General features: G+C 41.5%; 1 protein-coding gene across 2 annotated transcripts in view; it reads right to left on the bottom strand.

Moving 5' to 3' along the window:
• Positions 1-2136: 2136 nt before the first annotated feature.
• Positions 2137-23939, bottom strand: part of FBLN1 (fibulin 1) — an 83943-nt gene continuing 62140 nt past the window's right edge. For both annotated transcript variants that reach the window (XM_076344287.1, XM_076344306.1), the window contains exon 17: positions 2137-3339. In XM_076344287.1, the coding sequence (XP_076200402.1) occupies positions 3200-3339 (140 nt within the window). In that variant the 3' untranslated portion in view covers positions 2137-3199. The remainder of the gene's footprint in view (positions 3340-23939) is intronic.

The following is a 23939-nucleotide window of genomic DNA, read 5'->3' as shown; positions in this document are numbered from 1 at the left end:
ATTTTTAAACCGAAGAAGTAGAAAGTAGATCAGTCTATCATCAAACTGATCTGAAATATTCCTGGTTTGTTATTATTTTATTTGACTAAGGCTACGGCCACAATTACTCAGAACTGTCTACGTACACTGAATGCTTACTCAGGCAAACCGTCCTAATCCCACTAGAAATAACTCTGAGGCAATTTTTCCTGCCATAAGACTTGTCCTAGAAGCAGTCCCTGTAGCACACAAGAAGTCTTCCCATCTATGCAGGATGCCTGACTTTTTGCAGAACAACCTGAGACCCGCTGCTCCTCCCATCCGGAATCTGGCTAGTACCTGTGAGCCTTTGCTCATTCGAGTGATTTTTGTCTCTCCATACTCATCTAGTGTCAAATAAGATAGTTTATCAGGTAATTTGATCCTAGGTAGTATCTGTAATTGTGAGTTGTTATTAGTCATTCTTTTAATGGTGTGCGATTGTTTTTCCAAGGCACATGATATCATTCTGTGTATGACTGAGCAGATGACTCTTAAAAAGCAGACTAATGAGCACTCAGCAGTCTATACTTGTTCTCATTGTTTTCTTCTAAATGCTCATTTACTTGTGATTCTGTTTCCCTACGATTAAAATGATTTGAACTTAGATCTAATCAATCCAAAGACAGCACAGCAAAAGAAAAGCCCTCAAAGTGAGTGGATCTCAGTGACAATTTCATAAGCAGTTCTCCCACTTGAACGGCTCTAATGATTTGCCAATAAAAATTACAAATAGTTTTACTTTGTCCCATTTGCAACAAATGAAACTTTATTGTCACAGGTTTGGATGAGAGAAATATTTAATCTTCCCTATCATTACTGAATTATCTAGTTTTTCTATGTTGATCTACTAAAAGTTAAGACATGTCATGGTGACCATGGCATTAAGCAGTCTAATTTTATTATACACAAAACATAAAATCATCTACTGGATCAATGTTGTCATATGACATCAGGACTATTTAAAAAGCTGCTTGCAATTTTCAAAGATTATTTGGGACAATGTAGGAAAACAGTTTTCCAGGAAGTAGTGGTAATCCTTCTTCTATCCTATTTTTACTCAAAAATGCAGACAGAAGAAGGGGAGAGGGGTGTGTGTGTGTGGTGGTGTGTGGTTTCTCCTTTACAGAAAGAAGTTTGTAAATTAGTTTGTTCATCAGTTTGATCCTAAAATTAGATTTCTGCTGTCCCAAAGTTCTTTCCGCTGCAACTAAATACCACTTACAGAGGAAATAAAGGATCAAAAATTACAGTCTAGAAAATCAGATGGAAACAGTTTTTATATTTTTGGTACTACGGCTACTCACTTTTCCTACACTGGCAAGAAAAAGAACTTGACGATTTAAGGAGAGTCTTCCATCCTCCTTTTCTTGGACTCTGTTAGCATAATAAAATGTTTTACTTTCCAATCTAAATCGGAATTACGTAGGCTAGTAATCCCTGAAGTCAACAGTATCTCTCGTACTTTGGAGTTTTCTGAAATCTCCATTAGTTAGTTGAATGATGAAGGTCACCTGCTATAAATATATCTGCTTCATAGCATTTTTCTACGCAAATATGTTAACTATTTATTGAAATCATAAGGACTGTAGAGGTGGCCACTAACAACACTGAACATGTTTTAAGCTGATGGCATCCTGAAAACCAGGCTATGTACGGGGTTGGGATGCTCTGTAAGTGTGGGGGGAACAAATACCGTCAAGAGGGTATCCTTTAGTCAAGTTCTATTTATGAGAATATGTTATCATAAAATCTTCATTTAAGGAGTGAGAATGCTGCAGGCAGAGAAGCTTCCCTGCCACAGGGAATGTAATGAAGACATCTGTATGAACACAGTAAAGTTGTTAGGTCTTTTATTTGCAATGGATCAGAGAGGAGGGTCTTTATCAGCCTTATTCAAAGATCATTCGGGTCAATGCAAAGATTCCCTTAAGCTTCAGGGGCTTTTGTACAAAAGGAGGAGACAAATGCCTAGCGCCAATGATGACTGATGAAATAGCGGACTGTTTCAGGTGGGGAATGTGTAATATATACATATAATTAATTTGCTTACAGGAGATATATTTTTGTATATTATACGATTTTTCTGGTAAGCAGAAACCATAGCATGCGTTTGAGTATTTCCCATCTGACTTTCTTTATTTCCTCATATCTTAACAAACATAAAAAACTGAAACATGAAGCTATTTGTTTTCTGTTCTGTAATAAAAAAGATACGTTACTTTGATGCCCAGAAAATACATTAAACATTCATTTATTTGTGAGAGTTTCATTATATTATTACATATGCCTTGGTTTGGTGCATAGGAAGTGTACAGTTTAACATGCTGATTTTATTACCAATTTTAAAAAGGCATGGAGCTTTACTCTATAATAGACAGGAGATACAGGTCCGAGTTTCCCATGTATTGCTGAGTACAGATGAGATTGGAATTTAAGCAATATGCCTTATCCTTGTAAGAAGTTAATTTCAATGAGAGGTATTTTTTAATTAGAATCAAACATAATCTTACAATCAAATAATAAGTACAAAAAAGGACTATTTTTTTAATATGTGCAATAGCTTGTTAGTCTCTTACTATTTCCAATTCCTTTTGCACTTCCTCTTGTAGCCGTAGCTGAATGGCACTTTTAAAATATCTAGGCTAAACTTTTCAGAAATGATTAGCAATTCTGGGTGCCTATTCAGAGTTACCCTACCGGGGCCCAAAAGCGAGTATTTGGCACTTTCTGGCAATCTGACTCCTTCAAGGTAGTTAATGTTGAGGTGAAATTACTAATCCTTACCAAACTTCTTCCATCCAAAGATACCATATATTCATCCCAATGAACTCTGACATCTATTTTGTTCCACATCCTCAGTCGCTCTGGTTATCCAGCCAAGGAGCAATAGTTAAGATCTGCCTAAACATTTAGAAAAGTTTTAAATTTCACTAGGCAGCTGAGCACTTTTACACACTACTTATTTATACAGACAACTACTACATCAGGCTCACTTAATTTGCTCCACCCTATCTCTAATCAACATAATAGCTTGTTATTTGTCTTAAACTATAAACCAAATATTTAAAAATAAAACAAAAAAACACTATTGGGTTTTACAAACAAGTATATGACATAATAGTTTGTGGTAATGATTTAGGTTGGAGTGACTTGCTTGTCTGGGATTTTACACGCTCTCTCAGAACCAGTACTCGGAGACAAAGATGTGAACATTGACAATGTTACGATGAGATACCACTCCACCCATGACGTAGTTCATCTCCAGTTTCAGGATGGCATGGAAAGGTCCAACAATGGGCCTCACCTGGCGAACTACACCTGTTGGGATAGAAATAGGTTGCCGAGATTAGTAGGGGAATCAGAGGGGTTTGGATGAGCTACACCCTGCTCCATTTCAGTAAGAGAAAAACTCCCCTTCATTTTCAGTATCGCTGATGGAAAGTGATTTTATCTATTGGATCTGTAAATGGCTTGCAGGAAAGTTTGCAAAATAAGAATAAAATATAACTTTTGAATCAAAATACCTTGCAGAAGATCTAGAAAGAGCACTAAAATGTTGCTAATGGCAGAAAAACTATATATTCTGAAATGAGAATTTTTTTTTTTACCTTTTATTCAGAGCGATAAACTCTTTAAGAAGTCTGCAACACTGCTTTTTACGTAGGACATAAGGAGACTTTCCCTAGGTAAGCCAGCACACACATGCCCTGAGGAGTACATAAGCATGCACACCTGGGAATGCCATGCAATTTCTGGTACCGTGTTGAAAACCACATTTCATTTGGAACAGTAGAAATTACATGTAATGGCAATTACGATGCAGCAATAAAATCAACACTTTCCCTATAAATATCTGATAACACTAATCTGTAAATTGACAGTGTGTTGCATCGTGGATGGATAACCCCACTGGAAGCAATTGGAATAAAAGCAGGCGAGTTTAATGAGGAAAGGGGGACTATCACAGCGTCTGTCCCTGTGTCATTCCTCATACGGATGGTGGCTGTTCCCTCACCAACACCAGGGGCTGATAATGAGGAAGGAAGTGGTAAAGGAGAAGTAAGCTGTGTCTTTTAGGGCTCTAGTCTTTTGGTTTGCTTTACACAGAGGAGCCCCAGTGCCGGGGTGCAGCAGGACAGGGACTGCTGGGGGCTGAGTGGTGAGGTCCTCGGGGGGGGGGCAGGGCAGGTCTTCTCCAGCCAGGGCTTGTCCCACCATCCCAGCCAGGCAGCTGGACAGGCCAGGGGGCAGCCGGGTTCAACCAAGGGCCCAGATCACTGGGCAAGGTCATGGTGATGACGCAGGGCCAAAGTCAAAGCAGGAAGGCAACATATGGGTCAGGTCCAGAACAAGAGGACCCACAGCTGTGACAGAGCTGGAGACCAGCTCTCTTCCAGCACAGCTCAGGCAGGGACTGAAGCTGAAATGGGGCTCCTGGCCTCTGGGCAGGGTGTGGGGGAGGACCCTGGGGAGGCCCATCTGGGCCACAATGTCTTATCGGTGCCTTGAGACCATATGGCCAAACAGAACAGCATTACAGCTTCAGGCCTACACAAAAGAAAGTCAACGGGAGCTTTGCCATTGACTCCAAAGGCTCGGGATCAGACTGTAAACATGTTCTCACTTCACACTTATTTTCTAGGGCCAGTGTTATTGGCGTAGGGAGCTACCCAAAGGCTCACATCTGAAAGAATGTATCCAAAAGGTCAGAATCACGTAAAGTTGAGGTCAGCCAGCAGGCACAGGGAGTCTGGCAGAGACCCTCTCCTCAGACCCCTCCTTCTGACAACCGACTTATCTGACAGGGCATTTGATTCAGAAGGAAATACGCAGTTTAAGAAAAGATTAAGACGTATTCCTTCTGCGTGCTGGGGGTTATGTTTCACAAGCAGGCAGCACACCAGCGCCTTCCCGGAGTCCCAGCCGAACTCCTGCAGCAGTCCCCTACGAACACATTGGCTTGAGATCTGATGGGAGAGATAAACGTTTGCTTATGCAGGCTGTCAGCACCTTTTTCTAAGGCAGTGATGACATTACAGTTTTGTCCTGTTTAAATACCAACTAATATCTTCAGCATGCAGTAAAATCGCGAACTTTTCACCACATTCACTTTGCTTGCCATATTTGATGAATACACTTTTTAAGCATCCTTCCCTCTACAATTTATATGTACATACATATATATACACACACACACTCTTTTTTTTTTTTTTTAGTTTTCTTGGCTACTGTCCTGCACCTTATAAAAATGACTGGGCTTGGCAGATGATATATTGAAAAAGAAAAGCCTTGCTAAAATTGCCCTCCCTTTAGGATAGCATTTAAAGCATTTTGCTAACAAAACATCACGTTATTGCAGGCAGTGCTTTAACTGACAACCACGGAAACACGCAGCATTGGAATCACTCAGTACTGGCAAGCTGTTTAACCCACCCTGTTAGCGGCTCATGCAGTGATCACCAAGCCTCAGATGGCAAAGGTTGCTGTTTCCATTTAGCAATCTTTTTATAGTGTTCTACACTTTCTTGCTCTGCTCTAGTAGAGTCTGCTCTAGTCTAGAAGTGGGATTGCAAATTGTGTTTTTTTTCTGACGTGATGCAATTCCACTCAAGATGGTTTATGCCACAGTATGGCATCTATCTGTACATTATTGATGTAGCATTCAAAGCAATTAGTAACTTTCTCATTCTTGTTTTGTTGCATTCTGCTAATAGGCAGAAAAAATGGAACATATTTTCAAGGTGGAATGGGCAAACACACTGTGATCCATGTGGCAGTACTTTTCCACACAGTTCTCTTGCTGCAGTTTTAAAATCAAGCCTAATAATGGTCTGAGAAGCGAATGCTGCACGTGTTAAGACAGCTATATTGAATCAAGAAATTGAAGGAATGTACAAAGAAACACAATACTCTCACAATATTTATTTACCCAGTTTGTTGTGCTAATGTCCTAGATGGTCCTGAAATGACCACCAGTGCAAAAGAACTATTTCCCTTCCCATTAAATAAATAGGATGATGCAGTCAGATGGGTTTGCGCTACAGCACATGTATAAGGACGCAGTCATTCTAAACAGGCAGAAGAAAAAAAAGAAGAGTAAGAAAAAAACCTTGAAATGTTCTACTGGACAAAAGCATATGACAGGTTTTTGGCAGATTTACTCATCGAGAGCTTTCCATTTTTTTGGTGAAAAGTGCTAAATTGGAAAACCTGAGCATTTTTCTCCACCAAACTCAAGGACAAATGCTGGTGGAAACCATGCAATAGCAAAGCTGCTCAGAGCCTGAAACCTGGCTACACACTTATCCAATTCCCAGTGATGCTGTTGCAGTGGTCCTGGGACTTGTCTCAGAAACGCTGTTAAAGGCTACCTGCTATAATATGTCACTGCCTTTTGACGCTACCTGTGTCTGATTCTCTAATGTCTTGTGCCTTTCATGTCAGGCATGAGGGAGGCGCAGCTATTCTAGACCCAAGCAAGGCCAGCAGTGCTTTGTACCTACTCTCACAAACAGATGTCTAAAGAAAAAGCTTGAGACTCGGGCCTGGTACATGTAATTCACATACATGGCTCAATGAATCAGTCAGTATCTCGAGAGCATTTAGCACAGGACACATTTGAAGATGCCATGTGTAATAATTCTCGATGTTTTTAAGCGACGTGGATTTATCAGTTACTGCACCATTTGCATAAACATGTTGTTCCGCTATGCCTTTTGGCAGACTAATGCTGGGTCCAGATTTGTGGTCTGGCATCCTTCAGCATTTATAGCTGAATATGAAGTATAAAAACATACTTCACAGTAATAGGAAGGTTACAATTTTTAAATGTACTGAAAAGTCAGGAAATGTAGAAATTAAGCAGCTGCTTTTTGATCTCTTTTTTACCAGTCTAAATCCAAAGTAGCTGGATGGAGCCACTTGGATTTGACATGGGGATAACTGCAGATTGGGACTTGGTCCTGGATCACTGTAGCGGTACACGCTGTCATGTGAGTCACTCTCTATAGGATGCCAGGAGAACAATGGTGTTGCTCATTAAGTGACCTGAAAACAGAGTGCTCTCAAATACCACCATCAGCTGGTCCTCTCTGGGACCAAAGCTGCAGACTCTACAGTTGGTAAATGGGGTAAGTTTATTTAGAGCAAGTTCACCCAAATCCTTTTCCAACAAAATTAGATTTCAGCTAGGTTAGCATTTTGCCCCCAAAAAGCCAGGGGAATATTTGTCTATATTAAAACAGGGTGAATCACTGATAATAAATGAACAGGGAGATTTGCACTGCTGCTGAATCCCATGTGCCAGGCAATGTCGAGCATCTGTGTTGTCTTGCCTACAGGCACATCTATGCAAGCAAGCGCTGTTACCCCCCAGTCTGATGTGCTGCTGTTGCTGTTTATGCTCTTGGTTCATAATCTGTGACCCAAACACAGACTCAACCTACAGAAAATCCTATGTGTCACAGGCCAAGCGGACTACTTTCCGTCAGCTCACCTTTGTTTGGGTTTTCTTTTTTGTTAACCGAGCAGAGATGTTATTACATGTCCCAAATCTGCTTGGGTATCTTCATGGTTTGCTGACCTCCTTTCAGAAAACAATGGTAAGACTTCTTTTCCTTGCACACTTTGCCCTTATTGTAAACAGGATCTACGCCAATCCTTTCCATCTGCTGATCTATGTAAGCAAACAGCCTTGGCTTGAGAAGCAGTAAGCTTTTGGATGTCACAGTTATTTCTGCAGTGATAGTCTGACCATGGCCCAGAACTTTTAAAGCTCTGTAATTAATACACTCTTGGCTCTGTTTCTTCTTCTTTCATGTTTCAAATTTTGATTTTTTCTAAGATAAAAGTATGTCACCATGTGTAGTGAAGACATTAACCTAAATAATATATAATACTTATTTTCAAGTGAGAACAATGACAACAACCAAAAATCTTAGAGCCACTGTCATTGGATTACTGAGGCTTTGCTTATCAAAGAAGATGGGATAAATACGACAGCAAGGTTAATATTGTTAATCTTCCTAAGCCTTTCAGCAGAATTTCTATTATTGTAATCAGATGCCACAGGTATTCCTTGGCTTGTCTATACCTCTTTAAGATATCATTACATTTCTCTGCTTTGAAATATGTGAGACCCTCAGGCAATTCACCTCTGTGTCTGGTTTCTGCTTGTATTTTTGCATTATGCAGCTGATTTGCTAAGAAGGTCCATTTTGAACTTCGGAGAAACACTGCTGTTCTGTTACCACATTAACCCATTCTGGATGACAAGTTCCCGCGTTATCATGCATCAACATTTTGTCTCCAGAAATCCAGATTCCTGATTCTGACTTCTGAGCTAAGCTCACTGCCCAGTATGCCAAAGGAGCACTTGCAAAACTCTTTAAAATACTTTTTAAAAAAAAACTTTTCTTCTTTTTTTTCCACTGCTAACCACAAAATCTGCAGCAATTACACTTGCACTGAATCTGGGTCATTGTGTTCCTTACACCTCTTGCTGAACACTGCATTTGCATTTTCTCTAGAGAAAGCTCCCCTGACAAGGATCTCCACAGTTTGCCGGAAAGCAAAGCAGAACCAAAGAAGCTTATTTTCACACTGCCACTAGGAAAAGGCTGTTTTGAGTTGGTAGAGAGGATGCATTATGTCACGTTTTCTGTTCCAGAGGTGAAGGTCGCAAGATTTTCCACAGGGATTGATTCTTGAGTCTAGTCAAATATTTTAATCATCTGTATCATCATAAGAACACAGTACAGACATAAGTTGCACCCATTCCTCAAAAAGAGAGCCTCAGATAACCTAAACTTTTAAGGACCCCCACAAAATCAAGCTGAGAAGTGTTAGTGGAGCGGGCAAGGGATCAGAGGCTGAAGGGAGAGGCAACAGGGACTGCTGATTACTGGGGAGCTGTATCTGATGACTGCTGGAAGAAGAGGGGATGTGCTGAAGTACACCTCCTCTTGCCTTACCTGCATATGCATATGCAGGCATATGTATTTGTGTATATATAAACAGTCCAAACTACTGCCAAATCAAAAATTGTTCTTCCAAATAATCTGTGGGCTCTGCTCGGGAAAATACAATAAACACAGTTATCAAAAATGTGATCGATCCTCTCCACCACATTTCAAGTTCTGTGTTAAGTAACAAGGACAAGAGCTCTTTTCCTCTTAACCACCTTCCCATCTCTTCCCCCATACACAGGGTTACAGCTATATTGTTTTGTTCCGGTCATCACATGCCAAAGGATAGTAACAAAACTACCTTTTTTTTTTTTTCCTTTGTGCTCACAGCAAGTACACAGTCTCCTTTCTGTGAGTCTTCTCAGGTGGCAAGTTAACAAAGAGACATGTGGCTTTTTACTATCAGTTGAATCCAACAGTATTGCCCCTTTGTCGTTAGCACAAGGCTTCACACTCGACATTATAGGCAGGTACTAATTTAGCCAGTTTTTCTGGGAACAAACAATTTATTTAGGAAAATTTGCTCATATTTTTTTTTACGTTGTTTAATTGTATGATCTGTGGTCAGCTAAAAACTGACCACAGACTGACTAATCTTGGGATGGATGGTGAGGAGTTACTGAGAGAGCATGAAGTGGTGAAAAGAAGAACAATCCACTTTTCTGAATCATTAATCTATAGTTAACATATTAATCCGGTCCTAAATAGAACAAACCACATCTTTTTATTCAATCTGAGATCTATTTTAAATTAAACACTCTGTAAAAAGGATCTAAAATAATAAGAATGGGTTATATATTTGAAATACCAAAGGCAGACAATCAAGTCTGAGCATAGCTCACTGTTTGCTTTTCCTTCAAAATAAGCACACATTGCTATTGAATTTTTTTTTGTGTGTTTGCATCCTGGCCATGCATTATTAAAATTAACTTTCACAAATCAGAAACTAATAGGACAATTGAGAATTAGTCTTCATTCACTCTACTGCAAGTGGAACTACTGACCATATATAAAAAAAAGAATATTTTGCATTAGTTAGAATTAACAGCAACTTGGTATATGAAATACGGTATGAATACACCAAATAACGGTGTGCAATACAGCTCCATAAGAATGTTAATATCAGCTCCATTGTAAAATACAGTCATAGACAGCAAAGGGTCTACGGGCTGAAGAAAGCTAAAGAATCTCCTAGGATCTTCTTGGCAATTCTCATGTGTGGTGACGTTTCTTTGCCCCTGACACGCAGCCTGTTTCACTGGCTGCCTAGCTCTGAGGTACCCAAGCAATTTCTAATCAAGTACACACCAGCAAGGCAGGCAGGACAGCAGGGTTGAAAAGCTGAGCAGGGTATGAGGCTTAACAGGTAAGAGGAAGGAATACATACCAGGGCTGAAAAATGCATAGCTTGTTCATGCAGAATTTGTGATATTTTGGTAGCAGTACACTCATTTCTACTCCTCATGAGATAAATAAAATCCCATGTGAGATGCAGAAGAGCTCAAGCAAATCAATTTTTCCCCTAAATCTCCTAATCCTCAGGCTATAAGTCTACAGGTCTGACTGTAAGCAAAAGCTGAAGTCCATCACAACATGTCCCCCCTTTGAAAAAAACCACAGGAATGCTTGTCAAGAGAACATGGTGAGAGTCAGTGCTGTCTGTTTTCAGATGGAACTTTTGGGATGAGCTGCTAGTGACACCTACAAGAGAGAGATTTCAATGACACAAAAAACACCTCACAATTTTTCCTCTAGCTATTTTCCTTGTGCTTTAAATGGATACTTGGAACATGAAATGATTAATTTGGAAAAACTCAAGTACCAGAGAATGTGGTGAGAGCTGTGGAGCTGGAGCCTAAACTCAGCTGAAACACAGGTAATTTATTGGGCTTTATGTGAACTTCCAAATGATCTCAGCCTATGTTCTGAAACCCTACATTTGGCTGTTCCTGGATCTCGGTTTCCCCATAAAAAACACTCTGGTCCTTTTTACAGCCTTGTCAGAGATGAATAGTCCTAGCTGCCACAATGCAACAGTAACTACACTTTTTTAAGCAATGGATCTTTGGGAATCACAAAAATAGCCTTTAAATAGCCTGCTAGTCTATGTCAGGCCACGGGTATGGATGGTTACGTACAAAGGACGGACATAGGCTCTCCTCTAACGTTAGCAAACTTCTTTAATCCCATGTGGACGTTGCAGTAATGAAGCCGAGAGGTTATCTCAGCGTCCTGGAACCCAAAGCCACTGCAAGGCTATTAAAGGAAAGTAGCCCAAAACACTGGCATGCTAGCAGTAATATGTGGTGAACACCTTTTTGTAGGGGAAAAGCATGTTTATGAGTTTCCCTTAAGCAATACAAGAAGACTGATCTCCTCATGTTAATGCAAGATTTTGGACTATAATTTCAAGTTTGCTTTTCTCCTCAAGGCCTTTTGCTTTATACTGCTGGCCAAGATTTTCAAAATTAAGAGTAAACATCTCAGATGCATCAGTGTTACTTAAGAGCCTAGTCTTAGTTTCGAAAGAGATGTTCGGGCAATTAGGAAGTTTAGGACTAGGGAAATGATTGTTGCAGTGGCTATTTTAAAAGGCAAAATTGATAGGGTCATTCCAGAAATGAGAAAGAGACAAAAAATCCAGCCATGAATAAATGCTTCCTTGGATCAAACCGTAGACAACGAGTTGCAGGTTAGGCTTGAATACCAGACTATCTCAGTCTACAACGTGTAAATACATATCTACAGTGTGAAGCCAAAACTATATAGCCAAATTGTTTTTTGGCTCTGTAGACCTCAACTCAAAGAAGTCATGTTAAGATTCGTAAGAAAAAAGTTATTTCTTACTCAGTATTCATTACAAATATACAAAGTTCATCAATAAGGTTGAAAAATAATTCACATCCTGGTCACAAACAGAAAACATATCTTAGGATATTTTATCCATTTTTTTTTCTGTAAAAAGCTTTGGGGCTCTGCATATGTTAAAGTTTAATTAAATTCCTTTCCTAAAGGCTGTTCTTTATTCCAAAAGGTTATGCCAAAGTAATGATTTTCAGTGCTTAAATTGCTCTGCCTACATAGTTACTAGCGTATTTACTGACCTATACCATGCCAGGGGAGAAGGGAAGTGAATTAACTGTTTGGTAATTGCTTAATGTATCCTAGCTTTGAAAATATAATGCTTCAAACATTGCACATTAGGGAATGTCTTACTGCATTTGGTAGAGTGAAAGCTGCAAAGTTTTTCCTTTTGCAGCAATCCAGTCCTGCCATGTTTTCAACATCCAGAATCAGAATCACAGAATAGTTGAGGCGGGAAGCACCTCTGAAGACCATCTGTACAACCCCTTGCTCAAAGCAGAGTCACCTAGAGCTTGTTGCTCTGAGCTGTGTTCAGTCTGGTTTGCGTAGCAAGGTTTTGGTAGCGGGGGGGCTACAGGGGTGGCTTCTGTGAGAAGCTGCTAGAAGCTTCCCCATGTCTGACAGAGCCAATGCCAGCCGGCCCCAAGACGGACCCACCGCTGACCAAAGCTGAGCCCATCAGTGACAGTGGTAGCGCTTCTGTGATAACATATTTCAGAAGCAGGGCGAAAAACTGCTGTGAAACAGCAGCCGGAAAAGAGGAGTGAGAATACGTGAGAAAAACAACTCTGCAGACATTGAAGTCGGTGAAGAAGGAGGGGGAGGAGGTGCTCCAGGCACAGGAGCAGAGATTCCCCTGCAGCCCATGGTGAAGACCATGGTGAGGCAGGCTGTCCCCCTGCAGACCATGGAGGTTAACGGTGGAGCAGATATCCACCTGCAGCCCATGGAGGACCCCCCATGCCGGAGCAGGTCGATGCACCCGAAGGAGGCTGTGACCCCGTGGAGAGCCTGCCCTGGAGCAGGCTCCTGGCAGGACCTGTGGCCCCATGGAGAGAGGAGCCCACGCTGGAGCAGGTTTGCCGGCAGGACTTGTGACCCCATGGGGGACCCACACTGGAGCAGTCTGTTCCTGAAGGACTGCAGCCCGTGGAAAGGACCCACACTGGAGCAGTTTGTGAAGAACTGCAGCCTGTGGGAAGGACCCATGCTGGAGAATTTCGTGGAGGACTGTCTCCTGTGGGAGGGACTCCACGCTGGAGCAGGGGAAGAGTGTGAGGAGGAAGGAGTGGCAGAGATGGGTGATGAACTGACCACAACCCCCAGTCCCCGTCCCCCTGCGCCACTCAGGGGGAGGAGGTAGAGAAATCGGGAGTGAAGTTGAGTCTAGGAAGAAGGGAGGGGTGGGGGGAAGGTGTTTTAAGATTTGGTTTTATTTCTCACTACCCTACTCTGATTTGACTGGTAATAAATTAAATTAATTTCCCCAAGTCGAGTCTGTTTTGCCTGTGACGGTAAATGCTGAGTGATCTCCCCCTGTCCTTATCTCAACCCACGAGCCTTTCATCGTATTTTTCTTCCCCTGTCCAGCTGAGGAGGGTGAGTGATAGAACAGCTTGGTGGGCACCTGGCGTCCAGCCAGAGTCAACCCACCACAGAATATCTCTAAGGATGGAGACTCCACAGCTCTAGGTAACCTGTTCCAGTGTTCAACCACCTTTACAGTAAAGAAGTTTTTTCATCTGTTTAAGTGGAATGTCCTGTATTTCAATTTGCGCCCATTGACTCTTGTCCTTTCCACACCACTGAGAGGAGTCTGTCTCTGTCTTCTTTACCCCCTCCCATTACATTGATCAGATTCCCCCTGGGCCTCCTCTTCTCCAGGCTGAACAGTCCCAACTCTCTCAGCCTCTCCTCATATGACAGATGCTCCAGTGCCTTAATCATCTTCATCACCCTCTTCTGGACTCTCTCCACTATGTCCATGTCTTTCTTGTACCAGGAAGCCCAGAACTGGACACAGCACTCCAGTGGTGACCTCACTAGTGCTGAGTAGAGGGAAAGGATGACCTCCTTCAGCCTGCCGGCAATGTTCTTCCTAATGCAGCCCATTGGCTGCTTTTGGCACAAGGGCATGTCATTAGCTCATGATCAACTTGGTGTCCACCAGGACCCCCAGGTCTTTCTCTGCAGAGCTGCTTTCCAGCTGGTAAGCCCCTAGTGTGTACTGGTACATAGGGTTATTTCTCCCTTGGGGCAGGACTTTGCATTTCCCTTTGCTGAACTTCATGAGGTTCCTGTCAGCCCATTACTCCAGCCTGTCGAGGTCCCTCTGAATGGCAGCACAACCCTCTGGAGTATCGACCATTCATCAAGGTTTTGTTTCCTCTTCAAACCTGTTAAGGTGCACTCTGTCCCATCATCCAGGTCATTAATGAAGAAATTGGTCCCAGTATTGATCCTTCAGATACACCACTGGTGACTGGCTGCTAGCTGTGCTGCTGATCACAACCCTTTGAGCCTGGCAGTTCGGCAGTTTTTCAATCCACCTCACTGTCCACTTACCTAGTGTACATTTCCTCTGGTTGTCCAATGAGGATATTAAGAGGGACAGTGCTGAAAGCCTTACTGAAGTCAAGATAAACAACATCCACTCTTCTTCTTTCATCCACTAATCCAGTCATCTCTTCGTAGAAGGCTGTCAGGTTGGTCAGGCATGATTTCCCCTTCATAAATCCTTGCTGACTACTCCTAGTCACATTCTTGTCCTTAATATGTTTGGAAATGTTTTCCAGGTGGATTTGCTCCATCACCTTCCCAGGGACTGAGGTGAGGCTGACCAGCCTGTAGTTCCCTAGATCCTCCTCTTGGCCTTCTTGAAGGTTGGAGTGACATTTGCCTTCTTCCAGTCCACAGGAACTTCTGATCACCACAATCTTTCAAAAATAATAGAGAGCAGCCTCACAATGACATAGGCCAGTTCCCTCAGCACTTGTGGGGGCACCCCATCAGCTCCCATGGACTTGGGTATGTCCAGTCTGTTTAAATGTTCCCTAACCTGATCCTCCTCCACCAAGGGTGAGTATTTCTTGCTCCAGACCTTCTTATTGCTCTGAGGGCCCCGGGACTCCTGAAGGCCAGTCTTATCAGTAAAGAATGAGGCAAAGAAGGCACTGAATACTTCAGCTTTCTCCATGTCTTTTGTCACCAGGTCTCCTGCCCCATTCAGAAGCAGGCCCACATTTTTCCTAGTCTTCCTTTTGCTGTTGATGTACTTGTAGAAGCCCTTCTTTTTGCCCTTTACAGCAGGGGGCTGTGCCTCCATAGGCAGTCTCACAGGCATTATGTTCCTCCAGTCCTCTCTAGTTCATGACTGTGCCTAAAGGCACAATCTAGCTGTCAAACTGCAGGCACTTCCCAGACCACCAGATGTCTGCTGCCTTCAGAAATTTAATGTACACCTTAGATTCCTCCATCTCTCAAAAGCTAAATAGTCCTTTTCATTTTCTCTCCTTTTTTTTTTTTTTTTGTGAAAGCTATCTATATTTCTCTCAATTATTTGTGACAATAACAATGTAGGCTCCTGCTATGTGGTGCTCTATAGTTTCTGATATAATCTGTTTTATTAATAAGTGGCTGCTCTTTGGAAAATGAAATATTTCTCGGTAATCATCACTGCAGGCATCAAATCATATACAGAAAAATAGCTCTGAAGATATCATTAATCCTTGAGCTGCCACACCTGACAAACATAAATATGGTTAAAGGATTCAGAAAACTCATTAATCAAAATACAAGTACTGAAATAGATTTCCTCTTGCTTTGAAGTGTATTGCCCTCATAACATTGTGAATTAGACCTTCATTCAAGTTTGATGGTGAACACTTCACAAAATAATAGATTTGGAGAATCAAGTTAGAGTTGGATGTTAACAAGGTTTCTATGCTGATGGACAACTGCTTCACAGGAATGTGGCTGGCTATACATATCTTTGCAGAAGTATCTGGGGACAAGATTTTCAAAAACATGTACTTTTCAAACATGGGCCTCCCAGATCTTTATTCAAATTCCTAAGAAAATGGCCTAATTTTCAACTATTGCGCAACCAAGTGCTTATAAAATGATTTAGAAGTCAGTTTGGACACGTAAAATCACGCTTTCATAAGCTACATGACACTCAGGGCAATTTCACTGTTGGTTTAAGCTGATCAAAAATAGTAGTCCTGCTACACCCTCCACCCCTTCCCTTGGATTAACACCTGAAAGAAAAAAAAAAACAAAAATGTAGCTTGCTGCACAAGCACTAATGCTGGCAACAGGGAAAGGGCTGGAGTGTTTGTTCAGAGGTAGACAGGAGAGGGGGATTTCCCTTTTAAGCACCAACAAAGCTCCAGATCGCTTAATACAATCCCAACGCTCCCTATTAGGGAACAGAAAGGCAATGGTGATTTAGGTACTGTAACAGTGAGTATTGCACAGAGGCATAAACAGGACTCCTAACGACTTGGGCCAGTTGGTGCAGTGCTGACCCCAGCGGCATGTTATCTCAGGAACAGGCAAAAACGCCTGTGTCCCCAGAGCAATTCAATAAGCGCTACGCAACAGTGCAGCCCAGAGCTGTACTGTATCCTTCTCTGAGAGGTGTGGAAGAGGATCAGAGGTAGGGCAAGACACCCCTCAGAAAAAAAAGGAGGGCCCGCACCTGCGACCATAAGCAACAGCTCAGATCTTTTCCATGCTCACAATATGTGTTGACCACAGTAATCATTTATCAACCGCATAAAGACAAAGCTCTCGTTTAAAGACTGTCCAAACAATTGCGTCTAAAACTCTCCAGCCTTTGAAGTTTTCACCTAGGGTAAAAGTCTCAGTTTAAGTTTAGCTAAAACTCTTCGAATCTGCTTCTCTTTTTGCCTTTCATTTCACCTCTGAAGAAAAAAGAAAAAGGAAACTACAGTACAGGAGTTACATTTCAGCATGAAAAAGGATCTTTCTGATTAGCCTTATTCAACAGATCAGAAATTTGGGATTCAATTTATTATAAATGCTATCCTTCAACCACTCAACGAAGTTTAATTTCATTAACACTTGGGCTTCTCTAGAAAGCTTTGATTGCTGAAATGCATCAAATAAAGAGGCAATAAAGAGGCCTCATAGTATTAATACATTTTTTGGCCAGAAACAAATGGTAAATATTTTCAAAGCTATTATCTGTCATGTTGGATCATATGGAGCCTTGGTATTATGAAAGAATTAAAAACAACCTTTGATTTTACTGAGGTTTGGCTAGTTTACAAATACTATGATCTTTATTAAGGATACCAAATAACTTCAGAGAGATGTGCTCTTATCTTGGTTTGGCAAACTTGAAGTGCTTTTAGATCTCTGGTTTGCCTTCCAGCCAAACCTCGCAATGGGTTTTAATGTTGACAATGCTGCGAAATCACTCATGCCTAAAATGCAATAACTGTACTTGAAGTAGCCTCATTAAAAAATAGTTTCCACCATATATTTTTTAATCCTTCCTGTTCCACCTTTGAGAACGTGACATGCTTTAGGTAGTATAAGAACCTTACATAGTACAAAAACAGGTGGAAAAACTTCCAGGCTAAATGTCCAAAATGTGCAAAATCACATATATCAGCCTCCTGATGATACTTTATTCCCACTATCTTATTTACAGAGGGTTTAGTGTCCATCACAGCACATCATCACATACGTGCAATCTCTCCATTTAGTGAGAGTGGCTTAGTTTACCCTACCTGTCCCACGACCACATTATTCAGTTTCAGCCAAGCTTTGATACAGTAGCATATCCATGACACCTGGGCAATTAATTATTGTAACCCTAAGCATTTCTTGGCAAAGAGCCACATCATGGCACACAGCACGATACGGCTCTGTGATTCAATTTACCATGGAAGAAAAAGTACCTAATCCTGAGGATTTGACATGAAAGCCCTTACGTAGCCTCTCAGTCATCACCTAGAGGCGACAGCTCTGCTGGTATTGTTAGCAGAACTTCTGACGAGGGAAGCTTTCTGAATCTTAATGTGTGTTAATCCCCGACCACATTCTCAAAATAAGGCTGAAAGAAGGGGTCACTTCACCACATTTGACCCCTTTAAAAATAAAAGTTAGGGTGGGGTTTTTTTTAAGTGAGCCATGCATCTGTGCATCATACTGGGAAAGATTTACGATATGCCTTGAGTCTCCTACCTTCCGTCTCCAGTTTTATAGGGATTGTAGGCGCTACTGCAGGAATGTGATGCTTGCTATCGACACACAACCTCGGGAGCAGCAGCAGAAGCAGCTGAATCAGTTGCACAAATATTTCACACTTGGAGATCCTCAGAAAAGCAGGTCTCTGACTACTCTAAACCAGGACAAAGCACCTCAGAAGGCTGAATTCACACAGACATCTTTCAGAGGAATTGCTATAATATGATTCTCGGTGTACTGGATTCCAAATCTGGCTTTATTTGCTCATTTATGCAGTATCTCAGCCCATTGTTTAAAATTAATACCAAAAAATGCATGCTACGTAATCTGAACCAAGGACCTTTGGCGGTCCCCTTAGCTGTTCCCTGACTCAGTCCATTTCTTTCCCAAGTTGGCAGGTTTTATACCTCATGCCACAGTTCACAAAACTTCATCAGAGTTGCAGTGTTATTTATTTGCCTGCTGGCTTTATGTAAACTGTAACCGAAGGTGGTCCGTATGAATGTGTTTGTAATACGTTACACCTTCCTACCCGAGGGGTGAGATGAACATTGATCAAGGAGGAGCGTTTGATTAACCAGATACTTGCAATGTGCTAGAGTGAAATTTGGCATTAGGAAGGTTGTTCCACTCGAGCACGAGACTCATTTTCACCAGAAAAGCACCTTCAGCATTTCTCAGATACGAAATGAAAATTCACCTCCTGCTCGAGTTGCTTGTTTGCCTCCAGAATTGCTCTCCAGCCTGACATTTTTTCTGGAGGGGAGGGCGGGTGTTGAGAGATTTGACTAGTGAACAGCGCAGTCATCAGCATCCTGAAAGGGCAGGTTCAGGCAATAAATCTAGGATCCTGTTTACCAAACAGCTTCTGGGCACCCTTGTCTCAAATGCGTAGCTACTAATTTCGACAGGGCAACCTGGCATAGAGAAAAACTCACAAAATACTCTTTGCTGAGGGGCTCCTCTTGTGAAAGGGGCAAGCCTAGATGAAACCAGAACAAAGCTACTGAAAGGGACTGTGTCTTTTTTAACGTAAGGCTGCAAGAGCCTGTCGAAAAACCTGCTGAATTATGTCCCTGCTCTGTGTGCTCACTGTGAATGACTGGACAGCATCGGTTTTGTATCGCCAGACACCATTGTCGTTTCATGCTAATGACATTATAGTCATGACAAAAGGTGGCTATTGTTGCTTACTTTCTAGTAAGAGCATCCACAAGGGGAGATAACGTATGTGCTGAAATCCTCGCCCCTGTGAACAGTGAAGCTCTCCTGGACGCCCTGGCTCTGCCTACACCTAGCCTCCACTTCCCCACAGAAAAGCAACTGTAGGTGAACTGCTACTTTCAGCATCACAGCCGTGCCAGGAAGCCCAAATCAGTCCGGGGATCTCATTATGCTAAACACTGTAACAAATGCACGGTAAGAGCCAGCCAGCCTCTGGCCCAAAGATAAAGAGTCTAGAGCAACAGAGCGTAAGGGAGAAGCAGAGAGGAATGTGAAGCTACTTGCCCAGCACTGCAGAGTAGGTCCAGGGACAAAGTTCAGAACGAAATCTTTTGCAATCCAGTGACTCTGAATTTAATGTCAGACCATACAAACATTTGCGTGGAGGAGTGTGAAAAGACTTTGCCAGACTGGGAATGGCCAAACTACTTACGAGATACAGAACCACTACCCCTGTGCTAAGGACAGGTTTCCCAAAAAGTCAAATAAACCTCCAGTCTCCTTCTCCTGCCCCCAGCCAATATGGGATCCCACAAGCACACTTTCTTATGGTATCTGCTTTTGTTTACCTTCAGATCATTTTTTAAAAGTCTCTCCCCAGCCTCTGGAACATACTAAACAATCATGATACCACAGTAGAAATTAGACTACTACTAAGTCCAGTGTTGTGCTATCAGTAGTTGAGACACTTTCTGTAATGGTTCAAAGGTAACATCATGAACTATCACACGTGTAAAAGAGGCTGGAAATTCAGGACAGAGATAGCAGTGAAATCTTTGCAAATAACAACGGAGAGCAGTAGTACATATCTATAAAATTATAAGCAATCACTCATAGCAGTGTATTCAAGCACCAGCACAACACCCCTGAGAAGCTCTATAGGTACAAGTGAAATTTTACAATTGTATTGGCTCTGGATGCTTTTGATAAGAATAGTACCATTCTGCTTAATAGGCAAGAATATATGCTTAGGTTAGTATCAAATGCAACACGGAAGATTTCAGCCTATCAAAACTACTTTTAGCTGTATTATGAAATTTTAAAATCTTCCTGAAGTTTACCAGACTACAAGGTGGTATTACAGTCACCTAAGGAAATGAATGCGTAGCTGAGGGGGAAAATGTTTTATAGTATCTGATAATACCTTAGGCATTGATAGGACATTTTTGTACAGGTTGAAAATGCATTCTTCATTTTTCACTGACAGCTGGTTAAAGGAGGAATGCAGTGAAAAGTCTATAAAAGCTTTAAAAAAACCCCTTGAATAGGTCTGCACTTCTGGTTTTCTCCCGCCCATGCTAGTAAGTGATGTGCAGTTGTTAACAGTACCTTTTGGCTTCAGTGCCACCTTGGCCTGTAACCACACCAGGCAACAAAGAGTCCTACAGCACTTCTTGAACTGGGAAAGAATGGGGTTTCGCATCTCTTTTTAATACAATAGTGTAGAAATATTGGAAGCAACTTTTTACACGATTCTTTTTCTTCAGCTTGCACGAAGTCTATGCACTGCCACTCCAGCAGGCTGGCTTTTGCTCCTTCTCTACCACTGGAAGATACTTTCTGTAGGTCAGCATAGCTAGTTTTGGAGTCTGTTCTTACTACTTTTGGCTCCTCCATGTCTGATACTGCTGATCATTGATTCCCATTTGATATATTTTCTTTCCTTGAGTTTGCAATACTGTCCTTGCCTCTTTCTTCTCCTACCTTTGTGGCTGCTCCTCCTACATCTCCTTTGGGAGGCGGTGTTCTTTCTTTTTCTAACATTCCCTGGGGCAACTCTTTCCTCTGTTTCTAGTTTCTTCTTTTTCCTTCCTCACAACCTGCTCCTACACACTCTCATCTCCTCCTATGACTTCAGCTGCTATCTCTCCATCAACAAATCACAAACCAGCCTGATCAGCCGCTCTCCATCCAATCCTACATATTTCTCAGCTTCACTAGCATCTTCTCCTTGATGTCTCAGTGTCAACTTAAAGGGATAATGGCTAAAACTGATGACCTGACTCTCTTCAGTCCACAATTCTCTGTCAGTGTTGAAGTCCTCACTTTTCTTCTGTAACTCCATCTCTAACAGCTCCTCCCACTCTCTAAACCTTTACCAAATGAAACCTGTACCTTTTCACTTTTTTTTAGTGTTACACTTTTGAGAGCATCTTGTTCCTTTCCATTCACACAAACACAGTTTAGATGCATATCCTTCTTAAGGCATCATCTCTCTTCTTGTTTGTGACAACCTAGCAAAAAACTGTTTTACTGATGAAGGACTTCCTGCAAGAGCATTGCATTGATCTGTCCTCTCTCCCCCTCTTTTCCCAGTACTCCCTCCTTTCTTTGAATCCCTTCATTGGTTTCCTCTGTTCTGACATCGAGTCAAGGTTTATTACACTCAGCTCTTTCAGTAACACTAGTAATTATTTTCCTGCTTTTTTCCATATGCTCTTATGCATTTCATCTCTCTCTGAGCTAGTCCATGTCTTTTCTTTAAAAAAAAAAAACAACCTCCTGTAGAGGTTTTCTATCTTTCCTCTTGTAGAGAAAATTTGTCTTGTAGAGAAAAGATATTTGGTGATCTAATTGCCATTAACAGATAAAATAGCTTTGATACTCTGATCATTTCTCCTGAAATATTACAAGAGAATGAAACATGCTTATTATTCCTTTTACCCATGCATCTATGATTTATTATCAGAGTAAATGTATTCTTTCCTCTGCAATATAGGCAGCAAAAAAAGATTAAAAAATAGGCTACACAGATTCAAGAGGCATATGTCCATCAGTGGTCATCAAGCATGATGGTCCAGGTGTGCTTTTCCAGAAGTGTATAAACTGATGATTGCAGCAAGCTGGAACATTATATTTGGAGAAAGATTCCTGTATACCTTTCTGTTACTGGCCCATATGTTGGACACTGGTTACTGGGCTAGTTGGGCATTTGCTTTGCTGAAGTCCCTATGTTACATCCCCACAGTTCTTATATTCCTGTAACTTAATGGGATAACCAACAAATCTTTCCGATAACCAATAAATCTTTCTGATATCATCTATGCCCTTTATCTTTTTCCACCCTTACAGAAACCCTTCCCCTTTCTTTACAAGAGGGGCTCACTTTGTGAACTCCTGTGGACTAGGATCCCATCTTATTTCTTTGTCTTGAAAACTTCCCAGCACTTTTATGGGAACACCTAACATTCTGATTATTAATAACAAGAAAAATGATATTATGATGAGAGCAGAACCGCTGCTGGCAGAATTATTTGCAATCCTAATTTCACACATACAACATGCTGTCCTGAACCTCTGCCCCTCCAGGTAATATCAGCTGGGGTTTTGTTTTGTTTTTCCTTTTCCAATTCTGCTGCAGGCAGTTTACTTTGCAGCTTCCATCCATTAATCTCAAAGTACTTTTACATAGAGGAATTAATTAAGACTCTTGCATACAAGAATTAATTAAGACAGTAGTAGGCATGTTTTATCATCTCCATGTTGCACATGGGGGAACTGAGGTGAAGAAAGAGTTGCCCAATTCTTTTGCAGAGCTGGGAATGTACTTAGGCATGTATCATATCCTCTCAACCTGGTGTGTAAGAATATCCTTTCTCTCCTAACGTTGTGAGGCAGATATCCTGTTTACCAAGTAAAATACCATTGACACGCAGTCCTATTATTCAAAATGGAAACGCTTCCCTCAGGCGAATACCTTGGCCAGTCAAATTTCTAAACACATCCTTCTTTCTTATTTCAGACAGAAAGAAGAACACAGCACGAAAAGCAAACTACTGTAACTACTGTGGGATCTGATAACATTTATACTCTTCTAAAGAATCAACCCAATACCTGAAATCTGTAATCTCATCATCCTGCTTTAACAGACTCTCCCTCTTTCTCAGCATTCACATGTATACTTCTGTTTGATAAAGAAAGAAATACAAACCTAATGACTTATGATTTTTATCTACAGTTCATAAAACCTTTGCACAGCTGACGCTGTACTATCATGCTTCTGAAATGCAACAGTGCCACCTTCAGATCATGCTAAATATGACTTTTTCACAAACCATCAGTATGGAAGAAGCACAGCAGTGATTTTTCTTTTCATCCAGACAAGTCCTGCTAGAAAGCCCAGAAGCACATGTATAAACCTGAGCAGAACCTGCACATTGACATACTGAAGCACAAATGTTCGCTGGGAACAGTGGTCCTTTATTTTCATAAATAAACATTAATAAAGAGCAATCAAATACTACTTTTTAATACCTGGCATATTCACTCTCTAAGCACGAGAATCACAGCATATTCCCCTGCCACTGCACTACCAACTCACATTGGGCAAAGCAGCACATCAGCTGGGACCTCCTCCTGTTCTGCGACTTTCATGTAATTTGCCAACTATGCCTGCGTATGTTGAGTCCCACAGTGAGAGCCAAGCTGCAGTATATACTGTAAATAGGTATCTGTATGCACGTATGTATATATCCTAGATACACTATACACATTACATACTGGATATAGTATGCATTATATCCCCCAAAAGGGCCCTGCTCTGAAAGAAACCTACCAGAAAGTACGACCCCAGGTTGTGTTGCAGCCCCTCCCCGCTATATGATGAGATGCAGGTCTAGTGCATGACCCATATACACAGGT

Source organism: Aptenodytes patagonicus, chromosome 1 (assembly GCF_965638725.1).
Source record: "Aptenodytes patagonicus chromosome 1, bAptPat1.pri.cur, whole genome shotgun sequence".
Taxonomy (NCBI): domain Eukaryota; kingdom Metazoa; phylum Chordata; class Aves; order Sphenisciformes; family Spheniscidae; genus Aptenodytes; species Aptenodytes patagonicus.
Note: the sequence above shows the minus strand (reverse complement) of the source record. Positions and strands in the feature narration are given on the sequence as shown.